Here is a 20,185-nt window from a genome sequence, read left to right on the forward strand (position 1 = left end):
AAGTATATGCGGCTGCTGCTACGTACGACCCCGACATAATTCATATTATTTATCTAAAAGAAACTAAGAATTTTACCTTCAAGAAAGCTTGATTTTATCATTTTCCCAAATGTAACAGGTTAGTCCATAAAACTGTCCCAGAATGCAAAAAATGCAGTGCTAAATTTCAAAATTTCCAGGGGTGGGGGGGGGGGGGCAGGGGATCGGCCCCCCTCTGAGAAAATTGGCTGTGTCCGTGCATGGTCACTATACCTGTCCAGTACTGGACATTATGGTAAACGCTTCTTTCCTGCACAAATGACAATTTCGCAACTTCTGTCCGGTTTCTACAAATTTCTGGCCGCGATAAACCATTTGACTTGTAATAAGCTTGTTTCTGTGAGACACTAGCGGTGAGACACTCTAGCCACGGTGCACAATCACGTGACTTGTGACGTTTCAACTGGGGTATCAAGCCAAGCAGAATTCGTAAACAAAACGTTGTTTTGGAAGGCAAAGTGTTTAAAGGTATATTTTTTGTGAAATGAAACCTAGCTGGTGCAAGTCCATATATCATTGCGTACCTCCGTTGATATAATATATGTCCGTGTCTGCATTAGTTTTGCTGGTAACCTGGACAAACCGCAATGCTTCCACAGCAAGCGTATTTTCAAATGGTTTGAAAGCCAAGCCCAAGCGACTGTTCCTTCATAAACGACCAACTAGTTGTCACTGCTGCAATGCAGCTAACGAGTTCTAGAAATGGAAACGAAGCTGGAACAAAAACGTGCTTGAATTGAGAACAAATTCTCTGTATAAACATCCCTTTTTCCTAAAACTAGTCGAATTTTTCTTTGCTCATACAAATATAATGTAGTGAAACAATTCCACAGAATCTTCGTTTCGCGTGTTTATAAATCACATGTTCCCATTTTATTATCCGTCGGCGACGTAGTGCCTTTGTTTGATTGAATACCATAGCAGTAACATAAATATCATCGTAATTTCTATATATTTGTGAAAGCACTTGCCTATTCCGAAACGTTTTTATAAGAAAATAATTATATAAGCCGCTAGGAAACCGAGATCATAATGATCCCCGACAGTCCTCGTTTATAAAACAGCTAAATTACTGACTGCAGTTTTTACACTCTTTTTCTGTGCAAAGATGTGACACGAAATTGCTAGCCCAACATGTATTTAAGCTGTTTTGCACGTGTTTTGTCTAGTTCTTTTTTTCTGTCGAATTGTTTGGTTAGATTGCCAAAATCAATAGGGATTAATAAGGATATGTATCAGTGCAATGTTAAACTCTAAAATTCGAGGATATCATTTTTCTCTCAAATATTTATGTGAAGAAAACATCATATTTCCATGACTGATTGATTTGCGAGGTGAATTTACCTTCTGTTAGTTTCAAATCATATTTCGTCGCCCGATTAAAGCTAATGACAGGTAGCCCTGCAACTTGTTTTGCTTTAAACTATTATTGACAAAGCCAGCCATTTTACGATGTACTAGTAAAAATAATGTCACTTGCGAAATATTAGATATCGTTTCCGAAGCATTATCCATCTTATTAATTTCTGTTATTCGTTAAGTAGTACATGTATGTGGCCAAAATGATCACAATGTGTTAATTTCGCATTTTAGCCATTTAATAAAAATGTAATAAAACATGTACCATGTGATATCATTCTAAAAACTCGTGACTAATTTTTGATAAATCATGTCCAATAAAATGACAAGCCTTGTCGGCGTCGGGACATGATACATGTATGCTTTAAAATAATGCCGTTGGCTCAACAGGACTTTTCCAAAACCGTATTTCTGTAGAAATTGTACTAGATCAATATAGATCTTTCGTCAACTCCGAATATTTGGTTGAACGTGGGCTTAAGTTGTAAAGAGCCAGCCTAAACAAATGAAAACACGACTTAAATATGCGTAAATATCGGGCAATCTTATACGCTATAAAGGATTTCCAAATGGAACGGGAAGCAGAAGATCATTTTGGCGGGAAAACAGCACGTGCCTTCCATGATGCTCCTTTTGTATTGACCGCATGTTAACAGCAAATTTAGTATTTCCGTTATATCTTTTGATTATTCAAGTGTTGTCTCGATACAACTAAATTCATGTGAAATCCAATTGGGAACGGACTATATGTCAAATAAGAATCATTTTGCTTTATCTCCTTGGCAAAATTAACAGTAAAAAGTGGCTAAACTGTCAGCTTAAGATTTTTGCTTGATGTGACAGCATTGGTATAAAGTAACTGGCTTTGAGAGCATGTTTTTGAGCTACCCACATTTTCTTGAAAATATCACTATCCACGTTCAGTAAACTTTACAAAGTATTGCGTTGATAGGGAAAAACGTTACCTGCGTTAATTGCGGCATTGCATTCAACGAAAGGAACGTGAAAATCGCGATTTAAAATAGTGCTTTCTGTGAGAGCTTTTGGACTTTAGAACGGACATTTTTCGAGTAAGGCGATCTATCCAGAAATACGCCATTTTTTTAGCGAAAATTCTACCAGATGATTCATAGATATCAAAGAGAACGCAGCGGTGACCACTAGTTGGTCGTTTATCAAGGAACATTCGCTTGGGTTTGGTTTTCAAACTACTTGAAAATACGCTTGCTGTGGAAGCATTGCGGTTTGTCCAGGTTACCAGCAAAACTAAAGCAGACAGGGACATAGGCCTATGTTATATCATCGGAGGCACGCATTGATATAATATGGACTTGCGCCAGCTAGGTGTCATTTTACAATAATATATCTTTAAAAACTTTACCGTCAAAAACACCAACTTTACCGTCGAAAACACCGTTTTGTTTACTAATTCTGCTTGGCGTGATACCCCAGTTGAAACGTCACAAGTCACGTGATTGTGCACCGTGCAATGGCGAATGTGAAAAAGACATCAGAATGACAAGTTAATTTGCACTGCTGAAACGACAATTTAAGTTAGCCCTGTTATAAGTTACCACTGTCGAATGACAAGTAAGCACTGTCGAATGAAAATTTAGGCCCAAATGCAGCCAAATAATGTAAAGTGACAATATCAGTATGAATATGTTAATATCTTAACCCTTACCAAAATATCAGGCTTCCGGCGAACGTTGCGGCAAATTTGCCGCAAACGTTTTGGTGAATTTGCCGCAAACTTTCTTTTCGCAAACTTTTACCATGCAAATTAGTTTGCGGCAAATTTGCCTCAAACAATTTATGCAAATGAAGTTTGCGGCAAATTTGCGGCAAACCTAATTTGCATGGTAAAAGTTTGCCGCAAATTCGCTAAAACCATTCTGGCGAACTTCTGGCAATGTTCTGGCGAGCTTTTGGCAAACTATCTACGCAAATTAGTTTGCGGCGACTTTGCAGCAAACAATTATGCAAATTTGTTTGCCGCAAATTTGCTGCAAACTTTTGGCGCTAAAGTAACAGACCTTTTGTTTTTGAAGAACAAAGGATATATTTTCAAGAAAAGTAAGTAAGGTCTATTAAATTAGCAAAATATCATCTGCTAATAATGATTTATCTTTTCTAAATAATTATAAAGAAAAAATACAAATGCACGAGATCATTATGATAAAGTATATCGTTAGATAATATATTTTATGCTTACATGGGTTTGAAACTCTTTAAATATTTTAAAGGAACCGTTGTGAAAGCTCATAACTGATTTGCAAAAATTTCCTCTGTGTGCAAATGTCTTAATAAATTTGCAGATTCACTAAATTATTTATTGCAATCTATTGTATCTAATGGTCTTTAGGTGACACATGTCTGAAATAAACAAAGGCTAACCGTATAAAAATCATTCTGCTATTGCATGCGTAATAATGTGAAAACTATCCTTACATCGCAAAATTTAGCCACGGAATTAAACACTTCGGTGATTTATCCATCTTTTTGTGGAAGTTTTTGTTTAGTAAAGAAACATAAATAATTCATGTTAATTAATACATCGATGTTCAACTACTGTTTGGCAGTTTGAGAATGGAGCCAGGCTCTATGCAGCCAATAAAAACAAAGAAGAAGTCATGTGATACTGTTCTGGCAATCCTCTGGCGAACTTTCACATCTGGTCAGATAATTAAAAGATCATATGGCGAATGTTTTGGAGAAGAAAATATAGATAAAAGATTCTGGTGACGTTTTGGTGAACAAAATCATGTGATAAAGTTTCTGGCGATGTTATGGCAAACTCTTAATTCAGTAAAGTCTGTGGTGAGTTTGCAGCAAAGTCACCGAAACATTCGCCGAAAGATCGCCGCTACCGGCGAACTCCTGCAAACATTTATTACTCTGTTCTGGTGAACTAAAATGTTTGCGGCAAATTTACCGCAACTTTGCGGAAAATTTGCCGCAAACTTTTCATTTTGGTAAGGGAAATGGCAGACATTAGGACAAAGAAGAATACATGCATCTTTAATTATGTTGTATAAAATATCAAACAACCTCGTCTCTGTAGATCATAACCACCTGACAACCTCTAGAAATTTAAAATTTTACATTCCATCTTCAAGAACACAATATCATATGAACTCCTTTTTTTCCCCCGCACAATCAGATACTGGAATCATCAAGGACAGTGTGAACCTTCAGTGCTTCGAATCACATCTGACCTGGACTCGCATATGTACTGTCATCATCCTGCTTTTATTTTTAACAAGCTGTATATATTACTGCTCTTACTCTCTCTTAACAACATGAATATCATGTATCATGTAACATAGCAACATGCTTTTAAAAAACTGCCCCGACCTCCCAGTTATGATCAGAAATTGATTGTTGGGAGTATCTCCGTAGATGTAGATGAGAAGTTTAATAGCACTGCTGAAAGGACAAGTGAACACACTAAATAATTTAATAAACCATCAAAGTCCTGTTTGGTGTTCAATAAACACAGTTAAATCTTATGGGTTTGACATATACAGTATACGAACCGTGATTTTTACCAACACAGTGTATTGCTTGCAAGACTATTAGTCTAAATAATAGGACGTTTTGGGACCGCGTGATAACTTTTGGCTGCCGCTGTCCCTTTCACAAATATAAAATAACAGATCATAAAATAAGTCATCCCGATAAGCCAAATATAAGTACAGTAAGGCTACAAGAATATGATCAGACTGAATTGATGAGTTTTTATATAGATCTATAAAGAAAATCAGAATTCGTGAAAACATCAATTTGCAATACTGTAGTGTTTCCTGAATATCAGAAACTAAGACTCATTTTACGTAGATATGTTAAATATCTTGATTTTTTTTTTTTAATATACAAGATGATTGCTTTAAACGCGATCGTAACGGCGTGTTATTCTCCTGTGCACTGCGGCCTTGACACCTGTGAAGTCTAACACGCTTTCGGAAAGTTCGAAAAGTATAAAATATTTAAAATGGTGCGAGCTTGGTTTATGAACTATGACACGTCTGTTGATCAGAGAGAACCTCATCAGTTCGACCCCCCGCAGCCAGTAAGTCTCGAAGAACTGGAAAAACTCGGTCTATTATACTTTCAGGTGAGATTTTTTTTTCTGAAAAAAAAAAAGAAAAAAATCCAAAGACTCGTCTCCCTTGTAATAATTATTATAACTATCAGTTGAGATCCATTCTCTTAATATATGGGTATCTTTTGAATATGCTGGCTTACTGAAAATTATGGAAGTGGCTAGGGATCTGGTAACCAGACTAGTTATAGTATACCGTTCATCTGTAATGTCGCGGTACTTGACATTCGACGTAACGACATTAAACAAGAAACAACACAACAGTGTATTTCTTGTCTATATCACAATATTTCATGTCATATGCATCAATAACTGTGTGAAAATGAATAAGATATCATTCAAGAAACATCCATGTGTACTTCGAACAACAATAGTCAGCTATTGTTATCATGTGACATCACATCACTAATGTCGCGGTATAGGTCAACAATTTTGTCAATCAAACTATCATAGGTTAAAAAACACTACATATAATTCAAACATTGAAAAGCTATCTAAGTCAAACTAACAGGAACACTCAAAAGTCATTAAACGCCAATTTAAAAGTTTTATATTATCTGTTTACATTGGCACTATCGAAAATATTCTCCTCTGGGCAGCGGACACACCAGATATTTTGCAAGTAAATCACAAGTTCGCGGGCATGGTCGTAATGTAGCAGAGCCAAAGAATCGTACTATTACTTAATATTTTCTATTTGATAGTTATCTAACATGTTAAAATTCACTGCTCAGTATCATGGGTGTATTTTTAGGAGATGGTCAGGAGCCCCCATCCCTTCTTCCCCCTTAAAATCCATCGAGTTAAGACGTTATGATGTTTCGCCTGATACCAATATTTCATTCATTTTTGTGTAGCTGGGGGATGTTACGTAAAATTTTGTGTCCTCTAACCTATAGGCGGAACTTAATTTGCATAATTAATGAGGACAAATGCCGATCAACTGGTAGACGAACTTATAAACATTACAGATATTTGCTTAATTCATGGATTTTTGCAATAGATATGTGAAAAATACGATTTTAATATATATTGACAGATATTTAGCAATGTAACTGCAGGTAGGAACATTTTTCGCCAGCATGAGTAAAATAGGTCACAAACTTACCCGGTAAACACCATGTAGGTGGCGCAACTCAAATACCGCGAAATTAGTGATGACGCGAGATTAGTGATGTTGAGTATAGTCAAAATAATTCAACGTTACCTTATTCAGGCATCACACTTTGTATTTTTGTTGTTGTTTTTTTTCTCTGAGCCACAGAATTTTCAGAAACAATAAAATTTTAAGGCCAATAAGTCAACTGCAAAGCGCTTAGTACTGATGTTCTTGGACTCAAAGGGGGGAATTTTTTTGAAATAGGGGAAAAAACATACTATTTTGAGGGGGGAATGTGGCCGATATTTGGCCCCAAATTTTGCCAAACGAGAGCCATGGATTATGAACGCTTACATTAAAACTTACAGTGTTGAAGGATTTTCATGAAACTTGGGTTAAATGATCACCTCATCAAAGACGATGTGCAGAACCAATGAATCAGCCATGTCGCTTCAAAGGTCAGTCACAGCTCAAGGTCAAAGGTTTGAGCCTTCCATTTCGTGTCCGCTCTGTATCTCCTAAACCCCTTGAAGGATAATCATGAAACTTAGGTCAAATTTATCACCTCATCAAGATGATGTGCAGAACCCAAGAGTCAGCCATGCTGGCTCAAGGTCAAGGTCACAACTCAAGGTTAAAGGTTTGAGCCTTTCATTTCGTGTCTGCTCTGTATTTCCTAATCCCCTTGAAGGATAATCATAAAACTTAGATCAAATGATCTTCTCATCAAGACGATGTGCAGAACTCATGAGTCAGCCATATTGGCTCAAGGTCAAGGTCACAACTCAAGGTCAAAGGTTTGAGCCTTCCATTTTGTGTCCGCTCTGTATCTCCTAACCCCTTGAAGGATTCATATGAAACCTGGCTCAAATGATCACCTATCCAAGAGGATGTGCAGAGCTCATGAGTCAGCCTTGCCGACTCAAGGTCAAGGTCACAACTTAGAGTCAAAGGTTTTAGCCTTCCATTTTGTGTCCACTCAGTATCTCCTAAACCCCTTGAATGAATTTCATCAAACTTGGGTCAAATGATCACCTCATCAAGAACTCATGAGTCAGCCATGTCAACTCAAGGTCAAGGTCACAACCCAAGGTCAAAGGTTTGAGCTCTGTATCTCCTAAACCCCTTCAAGGATTTTCATGAAACTTGGGTCACATGATCACCTCCTCAAGACGATGTGTAGAATTCATGGGTCAGCCATGTCAGTTCAAGGTCAATGTCACAGCTCAAGGTCAAAGTTTTAGCCTTTCACTATCCATAACAGTGGCGGGGGATTTAGCTGTCTTTCAGACTGCCTTGTTCAACCAGTATTACAGCTAGATCTATACCTTGTGTACTCAACTCCAACATTTTCCGTCCAGTTCAAATAAAATTTCGTATCCATCATCAGTATGGGATGAATATGATGGGATGAATATGCATAAAAAAATGATATTTTTGGGGTTTTCATGTCCATTTTTTTCTGCTCACTACTGTTTTAACATCATTCTATAAAGCATTAACAGGGGGCATGTGTCATACAATGTTATGATTGTTCTTGTTGATATTTTATGCCACTATACGTGTAAAAAATGAAATTTTGATGTTCATCTTCGGCTTTGCCTCAAAGTTTGCAGATATTATTGAGCTGATATATGTATTAACAAAATGTTACCAAAGTTAGAATTGCATTATCCAATATAGGGCATGATTTGGAATGCGTCTATTTTTAGTTTAGAAAAACAGAACGTGACCTGTTATCAAGTTCAGAACAGCCTTATATCAAAGTAAACAAATTGTAAAATTAGGCTACTGTACAGATGGGGCAAAAATTTAAGAAAACTTTTCTTAAAGCTACTTTGATGGGACTAGAAATTCCAATTTCACTTCCAACTTTCTTGGTTAAAGTCAGTCACTTAATATGTTTCTTTAATCAGGCACCAAAAAAGTGTGTCAGACTGTCCCTTTTAGTATGATTCTACTTGGGCTCTTGTTTTGGCCTTAAGAGCTAAAACTAGAAAGATCTTTAAACAGCTTCTTTTCATGAACAACCTGATGGATCTTTACCAAACTTGGCCTGTAGCGTCCTTGTTTCATTCTCTTTCAGATTTATTCAAATGGTTTTGAACAGACACTTTTAAGGGCCAACAGGGCTAAAAATAGAAATCATGTTAAACAACTTTTCCTCAATAAGAGCCATGAACCATGGAATGGAACTTCACCAAAAATGGTCTGTAGTACACTTACCCTGGCTTGGATCTCTCTAAGATTTGTTCAGTTAGTTTTGTCTGGCCCCTGTGAGGGGATTCCGTAGCTTAAATTGGAAAAGAAAGTGCAACCAAGAAGAATAATAGCAGACTCGGTTTGGTTGAGTCTGTTCATGAGAGGTAATAAAATGTGCAAAACCTCACACTCACTAGCACGGGCTTAAGCAGAACTCTATTACACATATATGTTAAATGGAATCCATGATCCCAAAAGACCAGAAAATATAACAACACTGAATCCAAGTACGGGGAGACTTTTTACCGTTGCCACACGGCATTTAAAGAGATTACTGTTGTGATAGGCTTACGGAAGGAAGGTGGCTCTACCAAGATGCCCACTCATGATGAAATAATGCATGGAGGGGCACGGGGGGGTCTTCCTCCACCATCAAAGCTGGAAAGGTGGGGGGGGGTGGGCTCCATAGCCGAGTAGTTAAGGTTGATGACTTCAAATCACTTGCCCCTCATTGATGTGGGTTCAAGCCTTATTTGGGGCATTGAATTCTTCATGTGAAGAAGCCATCCAGCTGGCTTACGGAAGGTCGGTGGTTCTACCCAGGTGTCCACTCGTGATAATGCACGAAGGGGCACCTGGGATCTTCCTCCACTATCAAACCTGGCAACTAAGACCTATAATTGTGCTGAGTGGCTGCGTTGTTAAGGTCACTGACTTCAAATCACTTGCCCCTCATCGATGTGGGTTCGAGCCTCATTCGGGGCGTTGAATTCTTCATGTGAGGAAGCCATCCAGCTGGCTTACGGAAGGTAGGTGCCCGCTTGTGGTGAAATAATGCACATAGGGGCACCTGGGGTCTTCCTCTGCTATCAAAACTGGAAAGTCGCCATATGACTTATAAAAGTGTCGGTGCGACGTTAAACCCAACAAAATAAATATAATTGTGTCGGTGCAAAATAAATAAATAAATTGAAAAAAACTTTTTTCAACTTGATGTATTTTCACCAAACTTTGTTTGTAGCTTCCCTGTTTGGACCACTCTGAAGTTTGTTGAAGTGGTTCCTCTTGGAACCATTTAGGGGGTGTCAAAGATAAAAAATATATAAAAAGTCCTTAAACAACTTTTTCTCATGAACCACTTGATAGGTCTCACCAAACTTAGTCTGGTATGGACCTCATTATAATTCAAGTGGTTCTGCTTCGTCCCATTTAGGAACACCAGAGCTAGAAATAAAGAAAACAAACAATAATAAATCAGTTGATGGATCTACACCAAATCTGGTCTGTAGTTTCCTTGTCGAACCACTCTCAAGTTTGTTCATGTGGTTCTCCTTGGGGCCCTTTTAGGGGCAGACAGAGCTAACAATAGAAAAGCCTTTAAAGAATAAGGAAATAGTAAATCTCTTATAATTAAGCCATAAGAAAATAGGTGATGAAGTTTACCTTAAGTCTAATCTTAAGAAGTTTTGGTAACAATTTGAGAAAAATTCTTAAGATATATATCAAAGTAACCATTATGTAAAGATTGATAAACACTGCAAAATGGGGACTGGGATGCAAAAAAAAAAAATACAAAGTCAGTTACGAAAATTAATTCCATCGCCCACATACTGAGAGTTTTGAACCTTGCACAAAGTTGTGTGTGCATGTAGCCCATCTTATGTATGCGTCACCTAGATAGGATTGTAGAAGTTTTCGTCAGAGCTAGCCACCTGTAACGCTAAAGTAGGGTAAAATTAAATAATATGAATAGTTACATGTACCAGTAGTAAATAGGGTAAAATTAAATAACATGAATAGTTACCAGTAGTAGTATTCAATTTTGTATAGTCAGGTTATAGGCTATATATCATATCCGCCAAGCTTCAGTTATCATGTGAGACACAGTAAACTGTTGCTTATTGTTCATTGCTTTGAAAGAGTGAAGATATCAATTTATTTCACTGATATATTCAAGTTTTTCTTTGAAAAGCATAAAATAAAAATGTTTCTCACCATAAATATTTGTGATGTTGGGAGAATGTGTTTCACCATCAATTTAAGATAATTATACAACTGAAGTAATATGACTATACAGAAATTTAAGTATCCACTTGGCAAGAACAAAGTAGATTTTCAAACCAACTCAACAAACCACGGCCAGAAATATGATGGAAAGTGGATTCTGCAGTAACTTAAAAAGAACAAGAGATATTTTTTTATGAAATCTAGTAAACAGGACCAGGGAGAAGACAGTTTGGAAAACATGCTTATTATTTCATTTTCTCTGTTTGTCTCTTTATTTATCCATCTGTTTGTTCTATCAGTCACAAGTGCAAGAGAATTGCATTGGGACATAGATGGAAAGCTAATTTGTTCCTTTATCAATCCATTCACTGTCCATCCGCTCATCTCAAAAGGGAATATTTTCTCCTTGATGATTGATAAAGGACACTGTGTCTGGAACCTTTACCTCAGAATCATGTAGGATAGCTGGTAGTTACTTGCAGAGAACAGGTTAGCACTGGCACAGAATTTAGAAACACTGGTTGGGTTAACTGCTCACTATTACAAACAGCGCTAAATTGTACGAAACAAACCATCCATTCATCCATCTGTCAAACGCAAAAGTTAGATTCTTTGTTTACTTTCTATAGAACAAGAAAATTTTCTATGAAACCTGAATTACTGACTGATGGTAGGTTAGAATACTAGTATGCAGGTTCTTCCTTTAGGCTTCAAAATAAAAAATGAGGTACCTATGGCAGCTAATATTTCAAATTCCACTTCCAGTGGTGAACCTTTATTGCTTAGCAATAGTCTTATTTAATGATAACTTTTTGTGTCCAGTCATATTTTTTTTCTATTTTTAGCTCGACTTTTCGAAGAAAATGTAGAGCTATTGCACTCGCCCCGGCGTCAGCGTCGCCGTCGCCGTTGGTTAAAGTTTTTGATAAAGTCAAATATCTCTGTTACTATCAAAGCTATTGACTTGAAACTTAAAATATTTATTAACTATCAAAGTCTACACCAGGAGAAACAATCCCTGTAACTCTGATTTGAATTTTGACAGAATTATGCCCCTTTTTAACTAAGAATTTTTGGTTAAAGTTTTTGATAAAGTCAAATATCTTTGTTACTATCAAAGCTATTGACTTGAAACTTAAAATAGTTATTTAGTATCAAAGTCTACACCAGGAGAAACAATCCCCATAACTCTGGTTTGAATTTTGACAAAATTATGCCCCTTTTTAACATAAAACTTTTGGTTAAAGTTTTTGATAAAGTCAAATATCTCTGTTACTATCAAAGCTATTTACTTGAAACACAAAATACTTATTTACTATCATAGTCTACACCAGAAGAAACAATCCCCATAACACTGAATTGAATTTTGACAGAATTATGCCCCTTTTTAACTTAGAAATTTTGTTAAAATTTTTGATAAAGTCAAATATCTCTCTTACTATTAAAGCTTTTGACATGAAACTCAAAATAGTTATTTACTATCAAAATCTACACCAGGAGACACAATTCCTATAACTCTGGTTTGAATTTTGACAGAAATATGCCCCTTTTTAACTTAGAATTTTTAGTTAAAGTTTTTGATAGAGTCAAATATCTCTGTTACTATTAAAGCTTTTGACTTGAAACTCAAAATAGTTATTTACTATCAAAGTCTACACCAGGAGACACAATTCTCATAACTATAATTTGAATTTTAACAGAGTTATGCCCCTTTTTAACTTGGATTTTTTTTTTTTTACTGGCAAAGCTCAAGTTCAGAGTCAGGCACTGAGAAAAGTTGAGCTTCTGTCTTACAGACAGCTCTTGTTTGGGTGTATGATTTCTTATTGGGGATATTAATGGTGCCTGAATTAGCAAAAAATCAAATCTGAAATGTCAGGGCACTTTTCTTAAAAAGAAACAGGGATTATTTTATACGTTCTGTTGTGTTTTTTAGCTCGACTTTTCGAAGAATAGTCTGGCTATTCTACTCACCCTGGCGTTGGTGTTGGTGTCGGCATCACACCTTGGTTAAAGTTTTGAATGCAAGTACATACGGCTTTCATTTAAAGACATATTGCTTTCAAACTTGGTTTTTCTTTTTCTGTGTCAATAACCAACCTCACTGGGTCAAGTCCCATAACTCTTGACAGGTATTTTGAGCAAATTATGCCCCCTTTTGGACTTAGAAAATCCTGGTTAAAGTTTTACATGCAAGTTACTATCTCCAAAACTAATGCAGATATTGAATTGAAACTTCACATGTGTCTTCGGGGTTATAAAACTAGTTGATTGCATCAAGTCCCATAACTCTGACCTACATTTTGGCCAAATTAAGCCCTCTTTTGGAATTAGAAAATCCTGGTTAAAGTTTTGCATGCAAGTAACTATCTCCAAAGCTAATGTAGATTTTGATTGAATTGAAACTTCACATGTGTCTTCGGGGTTATAAAACTAGTTGATTGCATCAAGTCCCATAACTCTGACCTACATTTTGGCCAAATTAAGCCCCCTTTTGGAATTAGAAAATCCTGGTTAAAGTTTTGCATGCAAGTACATACACAGGGCTCCAGATAAGATGCGTATAGCGTAAATTACGCTTTGAAATAATGCATATACGCATGTCTGATAATTTTTAATCGTATAAAAACGTATACAAAATAACAGAAACGCACGCAATGACTTTTTACTGGCGTAAAGAAAATCTGAATTGTCCGGATGCTTTATGTAACAGAGCACAGTCTGCATTAATTCTTCCACAGTGAACGTACACACGTATTGAATGGTACTCTATAAACCTAGGTTAAACTATTTTTTACACTCAATGTCTGCGTATATCAAATAGTTGTGAATTAATATTGTTGGTACAGTAGTGTATTTTAAAGCGGTGTCAATTTAAAATATCAACTTCCAGTGCGGATAATAAACAAAAATGTCTCTTTCTAAGTATGCATGTATAAGTGAACAAACACTCTACGCATTCTTAAACCAATAAGACTGATCCCCAAAACATAGCTAAAGGTATATTGAATATTCTATTTTATTCGGTAGCGAGTGTGAAGCCAAAGCAAGCCAAGGGAAAAAAGAAGCAAAAACTTAAATGCTGAATTGAAACTAAACTGTAAACAAATGCATGGGTGTTACAACCAATAAATATGTTATAAAACTGATTTCTGTTTTTTTTCACATTAATAAATTTTCAGGAGTAAAATTACTTCTAGTCAATTTCAGATTTTACCATTTTACTCATTCACACAAAATATGTTGAGTAAATACTCATTGGCCAAAAAAATTATCTGGAGCCCTGCATGCAGCTATTACTTAAAGGCATATAGATCTGAAACTTTTTTGTTCTTTTTCTAGATCAATTACCAACCTCACTGGGTCAAGTCCCATAACTGTGACATGTATTTTGGGCAAAATATGCCCCCTTTTGGACTTAGAAAATTCTGGTTAAAGTTTTGCGTGCAAGTTACTATCTCCAAAACTAATGCAGATACTGGATTGAAACTGTATAAATATTTTAACATTTAGGGTAATATTTTCCTGCTTCTGGGACAATAATTCAAATAGTCGAGCATTGACAGTCTTACAGACAGCTCTTGTTTTTGTTTTCAGATCAAAAACACAGATGATGTGGAAAAGGACGAGGTGTTACAGAAGGTGCGTAAGGAACGTGGCTACTCATATGAAGATCATATCACCTGCTCAAGGGAGAAACTTCCTAATTATGACGATAAGGTAAGGTTTGATAGGAACACTGCTGCACCAAACTGAGAAAATTTTCTCATAGAAATCTAGTATAATGTTTCAACCAGGGGTGTCACAACAGTTGCTTTTCATGAATATGATAGAGAAATTTAGATACTTAGGACGAGGCAGCACTGTACATGATGGCCTAGTGATGAACCCTTACCCTGCTAAATTTTTATAATGAACCTGTACATCTTTCATTTTGGACAGTACCATAAACTATTAAAAGGGGTGCCTACTAAAAAAAGATACTAACTGAATTGTGAATAGTGCAGCTCATGATCAGACTGCATGGATGTGCAAGTTGATCATGATCTGCACTGGTCGCAAAGGCAGTGCCAGTCATGTCCAGCATGGTAACGATTAAGGCATATGCATCTAAAATGGAAAGTCAAAGATTTCAATTGCTCTTGGGTCAATTCTGATATGGCTGGTTGGTGGGCTGCCATCTAGCAAGAGAATGGTTGCGACTTGCTTTCCTGCCTGGCATGTGGCATTGAAGGACATGATGCAGAAGGTACCGTAGATAACCGTGTATAAGGCAAAGGTGAAATGCCTCATATGCTTGACACTGTGATAAAGAAACGTTTCTTCTCTTTATATGCCTGCCGCTTGGAAAGATGGAATGTATTATATGATGGTGTATGTGTATGTCCATCAGTCTGTCCCAATTTGTGTCTGGAGCGCAACTTTTAAGATAAATCTTCAAGTAAATGACTTAAGTTTTTGGGTATAGATAGGTGACAATGTGGTGATGTGCAGAGTGCAAAAACTGGGTGCTGTCAAGTCTGCTCATCATAGTTTAGTGTTGTGAAATGAAATTTGACCTTGATTTTGACCTAGTGACCAGACCTACTTTCACATTTCTCAAGCTACAGCCTTCAAATTAGGACCACATGCATAGTTTTGTGTACTAAAATGAACTTTGACCTTGATCTTTACTTAGTGACCTACTTTCACATTTCTATAGCTACAGCCTTCAAATTTGGACCACATGCATAAGTTTTTGTACCAAAATAAACTTTGACCTTGACATTGACCTAGCGACCTACTTTCACATGTTTGAATATACAGGCTTCAAACTTGAACCACATGCATTTTCTTCTCTGAATCAATATAAGCTAGAGCCTTGATTTTTGGTGTGTGATGTCAGAGTTGTACTGTCCAACTATTGCCCTAGGCTAAGAAATGTGTGTGACAGCAAACATAGAAGAAACCTATTAATACTTGTACCATTACGTCATGCAAACACACTTAATTCCTTATACTTTAGGGTCAGTGACCCTCTTGTTTAATGAAACTTGTATCATAGCTCGGTGTTTTTTCTTAACAAATTTGGTGCAGGTAAATCGTATACACTGAGCGCAAGGTGTGGTAACTAAAAGTGTGCAGGTATTAAATACTCGCACGCTAGTTACCGCACTGTTGGATAGGAAAGTATGCCAGCGTGTATGGGCGTGTCTCTAACAGCAGACAGCGAAGTGCATTTTATTTATTTTCTGTGCTCGCATTGGTTTATTTTACCTGAGCTCACTGAACAGCTGTATATGGCAATGTGGAACGCCTACTGAACTACCATATATGAATGGCTAAGATACAAAACAGAAAGAACATTAAAACTCGAGGGTAAACGATTTATACTCGGGGGCTATGCCCCCTCGTACAATTCGTTTACCCTCGAGTTTCAGTGCTCTTTTTATTACTTGGAATATGACAACAAGAGCAGCTTAATAATGAACTGGAGAAAACCCCTCTGTTGTTTCCAATTAGACAGAAGCAGTGATATTTATGTTTTCTGTTCCTGTTAAAGATGTATATAACCAGCTACAGAGAAAGCCCCTTAGTTGTTTCCATTTAGACAGAAGCAGTGATATTTATGTTTTCACTTCCTGTTAAAGATGTATATAACCAGCTACAGAAAACCCCATAGTTGTTTCCATTTAGACAGAAGCAGTGATATTTATGTTTTCTGTTCCAGCTAAAGATGTTTTTCACAGAGCACCTTCATGCTGATGAAGAGATACGGTTGTGCACTGACGGCAGCGGTTATTTTGATGTACGTGACGGAAGTGATAAGTGGATTCGTATCCAACTAGTTAAAGGAGATATGATAATTCTGCCGGCTGGAATATATCACAGATTTACCCTTGATTCCAATGTAAGTAAAATTTCAATTGACCCATTATGGTATTACCAGTACCACTGTCCTCATAGGTTGATCAAAAGAGTTAGAGCCCTTGAATTAGTAAAAAATATGCATAAAAAGTGCCGAAAAAAATTTCTGTCGCATATGTCTCAAAAAGTATTTGACCTAGAGACATAAAATATAAGAGGATTGTTATATAGTGTGTTTTGCACTTTTTGTTCTGTTTTGGATTATACATAGCCAGACCAGTCATGGTTTTTGATTTAGTTAAAATTACACATGAAATGCTTTAAAGATTATGTTACAGTTATTTTAAAAAATATTTCACCTATAGTCACGAACTCATGAATAGTGAGAGGAAGTGGGGGCCACCGGTGCCCTTTGGACACACATCTAGTTTTGTTTTATTTTAAAATTTGAATTTTATTCATCTGGTGGCATTTTGACTCTTTACTTTCAGAACTACATTGAGGCGAAACGATATTTTGTTGGTGAACCGGTCTGGACACCACACAATAGACCAAATGATGATCATCCTGCCAGAAAACAATACTTACAGTCCCATGGTGGAGAAAACACCACACAGACAAGAGGCTAGGATACCAGCATGTACACCAGCATTTACAACATTGATATGATACCAGGCATTCATGTGCAAAAATAACTTGTATACACTTTATAATATGCTGTAATTTTAGAGGGAAAAAAAATCAAAATGTGGTAAATCCTCATATTTCTTCAAAGCATTAGATTATAAGCAGCCATTACTGTGTAGTGGAAAATGGCAGTTGATTTTCATTTGAACAACATTAATTTATGGTTGTTTAAGTATTTTAGATATTATTCTAGTATATTTTTACACAAATTGCAGTATGCTATTTAATGTAATAGTCGGGTAAAACACTGTAAATGTATAAATGTGCTAACTAATGTATCTAGGTGGAGGGATTCAACTGTACTTTATCAAAGTTATATTAAGAAATAGTATATCTCAAACAGTGATTTGTCAGTGAATGAAATCATTGTTTGTCATTAATGCATATTATAATTATGTCCCTTGGGCTGCTCCAGAGTGATATAATAGTGTGCATTTGAACGACGAACAGAATTAATCACTGTTTGAGATACGTTATTCCAATTCTAATATGTTATCAAGAATTATTATATACATCTTTGAAGATATTTACCAAATATTTGCCGGTTGTGTTTGGTTTTCTTTTTGATGTTTGATCTTACCACATTATAATTTTGACATACAAATAATTGCAATTTATGCCTACCGTACTCTCTTGATATGCACCTGTATTGACATTCTGTATCGTTAGACATGTTTGACTCAAAAGTAAGTTTACACAATCACAATTTAATTCCAGAAAATAAGAGACAAGCATTTTCAGAAAAATACAATTATTCGTTATTTCAATGAATTTAAAAAAAAAGAAAGTTGATATGCTGAATTTTAATCTTACACTAAATCTATTTGAGCCATGCCATGAGAAAACCAACATAGTGGGTTTGCGACCGGCATGGATCAAGACCAGCCTGCGCATCCGCAGGCTGGTCTGGATCCATGCTGGTCGCAAACCCACTATGTTGGTTTTCCCATAGCACGGCTCATTTATATGTTTCTGTCCTCTATGAAGTTCACTTACGTTTAATGTCAAATATAAAAATGAAACTGAAAGGATAGGCTACTTGTAATCTTTGAACTGGAAGAATTTTTCAGTAGCTTTTTGACATCTAATAAGCAGGTTTTCAATTTACTTGTGGATTTCACGTAACATGTTAGGTTTTATCATTAGAAATCTGAGTTGGTTATATTGATGTTTGAAAATTCAATTTTAGTGTTTATCAAATTATGTTTGAATACGCAATAGGGTTGTGTGCAAAGCGAAATGTTCTAAGATGAGTTACAAAATACAGTTGAACTTTGTATGCTCGAACTCAGATCATTCGACACCATCCTTCTCTCACAGTCATCCTCAATTCCAGGCAAAATTCCTCTAAAATTACCATGTATAATAGATAGCTTGAACTGCCGATAATTCCACCAAATTTAGACAATCCCGTTGAGTTCGAGTGAACAGAGTTAGACTTTAAATACAGTAGAAATTCCATTTTTATAAATATGAAGAATGGGTATCAATTTCTATTACAATTTATTATATTTATTGAGCAGCATAAGCCACTAAGTGTCGGAATGAACCAGGCAGATTTTTGGTCTGTCAGCACCTCACAACACCTTTGCAGTGTAAAGCTAAAATTTACTTTGTAAACTGATTTTTATTGGGAAAAAAGGGAGTCACAGTTATTTGACAAAAATTGAAAAATAAATGTTACACTTGTAAATGGCTGTTCAACTTGTACAAAATTTGGTAGGAATTGTAGGCCAAGGAAATGCATAAATAAAACATGTACTATATCAATATGATGCAGGCGTCTTTGATTGACTAAAATCAGCCAAAAAAGTGTTATTTTTTATACTTACAGCATTTTTGTTCTTTTTTTCTGCAAGAACAGTGATAACATTTGTTTGTTTATGTAACCTATGCAGACTCCCTTGGGCTATGTTGGTACACTCTCCTATGCACCAACCAGTTTGGTCCAGTTTTTCAGATGTTGTTACACAAAAACATGGAATAACCATACAGTATCAAGGAAATAGCAGATCCAGATAAGTTTCAGATTAGTGATTTCTGTTGGGTTATGAAATAATGTGAATGTAGGTGGATTTATATTTCCTACTGCTTTAATGTTTCTTTTGACTCCAGATCATGTGTAAAGTAGAACTTACATGGTAGTTGATAAATGTTTTTACATACATGTAGCTGTGTGCCATTTCTGTTAACAATATTATTTTGGAGGCATTATTTTAATGTAATTTTACATATAGATAAACATGTAATCAAAGAATTAAATATTTTGTTTAAAATGGTCTTGTTTTAGCTTACTTCTTTTTAGCTCCCCCAGATACATGTTAGACATGAAATTTTAACACAATGTTTAAACCCGAAATCTTCTTTCATCTGAAAATTTAAAATGCATCAGAATGTGTAAGAAATTAAAAACAGGAATGAGAGAATAGGGAATGAGCAGTGAAATCTGGTCCATTAAGCCTATGGATAGGACATGTGGTTGTTCTAGGTAAAATCTTTGATAACCTACGAATGATAAAAATCATTTGGTGGACTACAGAAGTGCTCAAATTGATAGCTTTTTTAGCTTGACTATTTGAAAAATAGGTATAGCTGTTGCAGTCACCGATGTGTTGGTGTCTGCTTCTTCGTATTCACAATCTGACTAAAGTACATCTCCTATTACGCTACGCATAGGATCTGACAACGACCTATTGATGGCCTCGTTCTGGCAACCCTTCCGCTAGCCAATCAAAAGTTAACTTAAAACATTCTGCAAGCTTTAAAATGCCTTGGTATTTGATATTAACAATTTTTATGTAGAAAAATGTCAGATAGCCGTTTAGCTCAGTCGGTAGCGC

At 36.1% G+C, this 20,185-nt stretch overlaps 1 protein-coding gene across 1 annotated transcript; it reads left to right on the plus strand.

The window, feature by feature from the left end:
* The first annotated feature begins 5,337 nt into the window (after positions 1–5,337).
* Positions 5,338–19,625, plus strand: LOC123539681 (acireductone dioxygenase-like). The gene is made up of 4 exons (XM_045324401.2): positions 5,338–5,515; positions 14,409–14,531; positions 16,522–16,701; positions 17,150–19,625. The coding sequence occupies exons 1-4, from the start codon at positions 5,393–5,395 to the stop codon at positions 17,285–17,287; spliced, it is 564 nt and encodes a 187-aa protein (XP_045180336.1). The 5' UTR covers positions 5,338–5,392; the 3' UTR covers positions 17,288–19,625.
* The last annotated feature ends 560 nt before the right edge of the window (positions 19,626–20,185 follow it).

Source organism: Mercenaria mercenaria, chromosome 16, assembly GCF_021730395.1.
Source record: "Mercenaria mercenaria strain notata chromosome 16, MADL_Memer_1, whole genome shotgun sequence".
Lineage (NCBI taxonomy): Eukaryota > Metazoa > Mollusca > Bivalvia > Venerida > Veneridae > Mercenaria > Mercenaria mercenaria.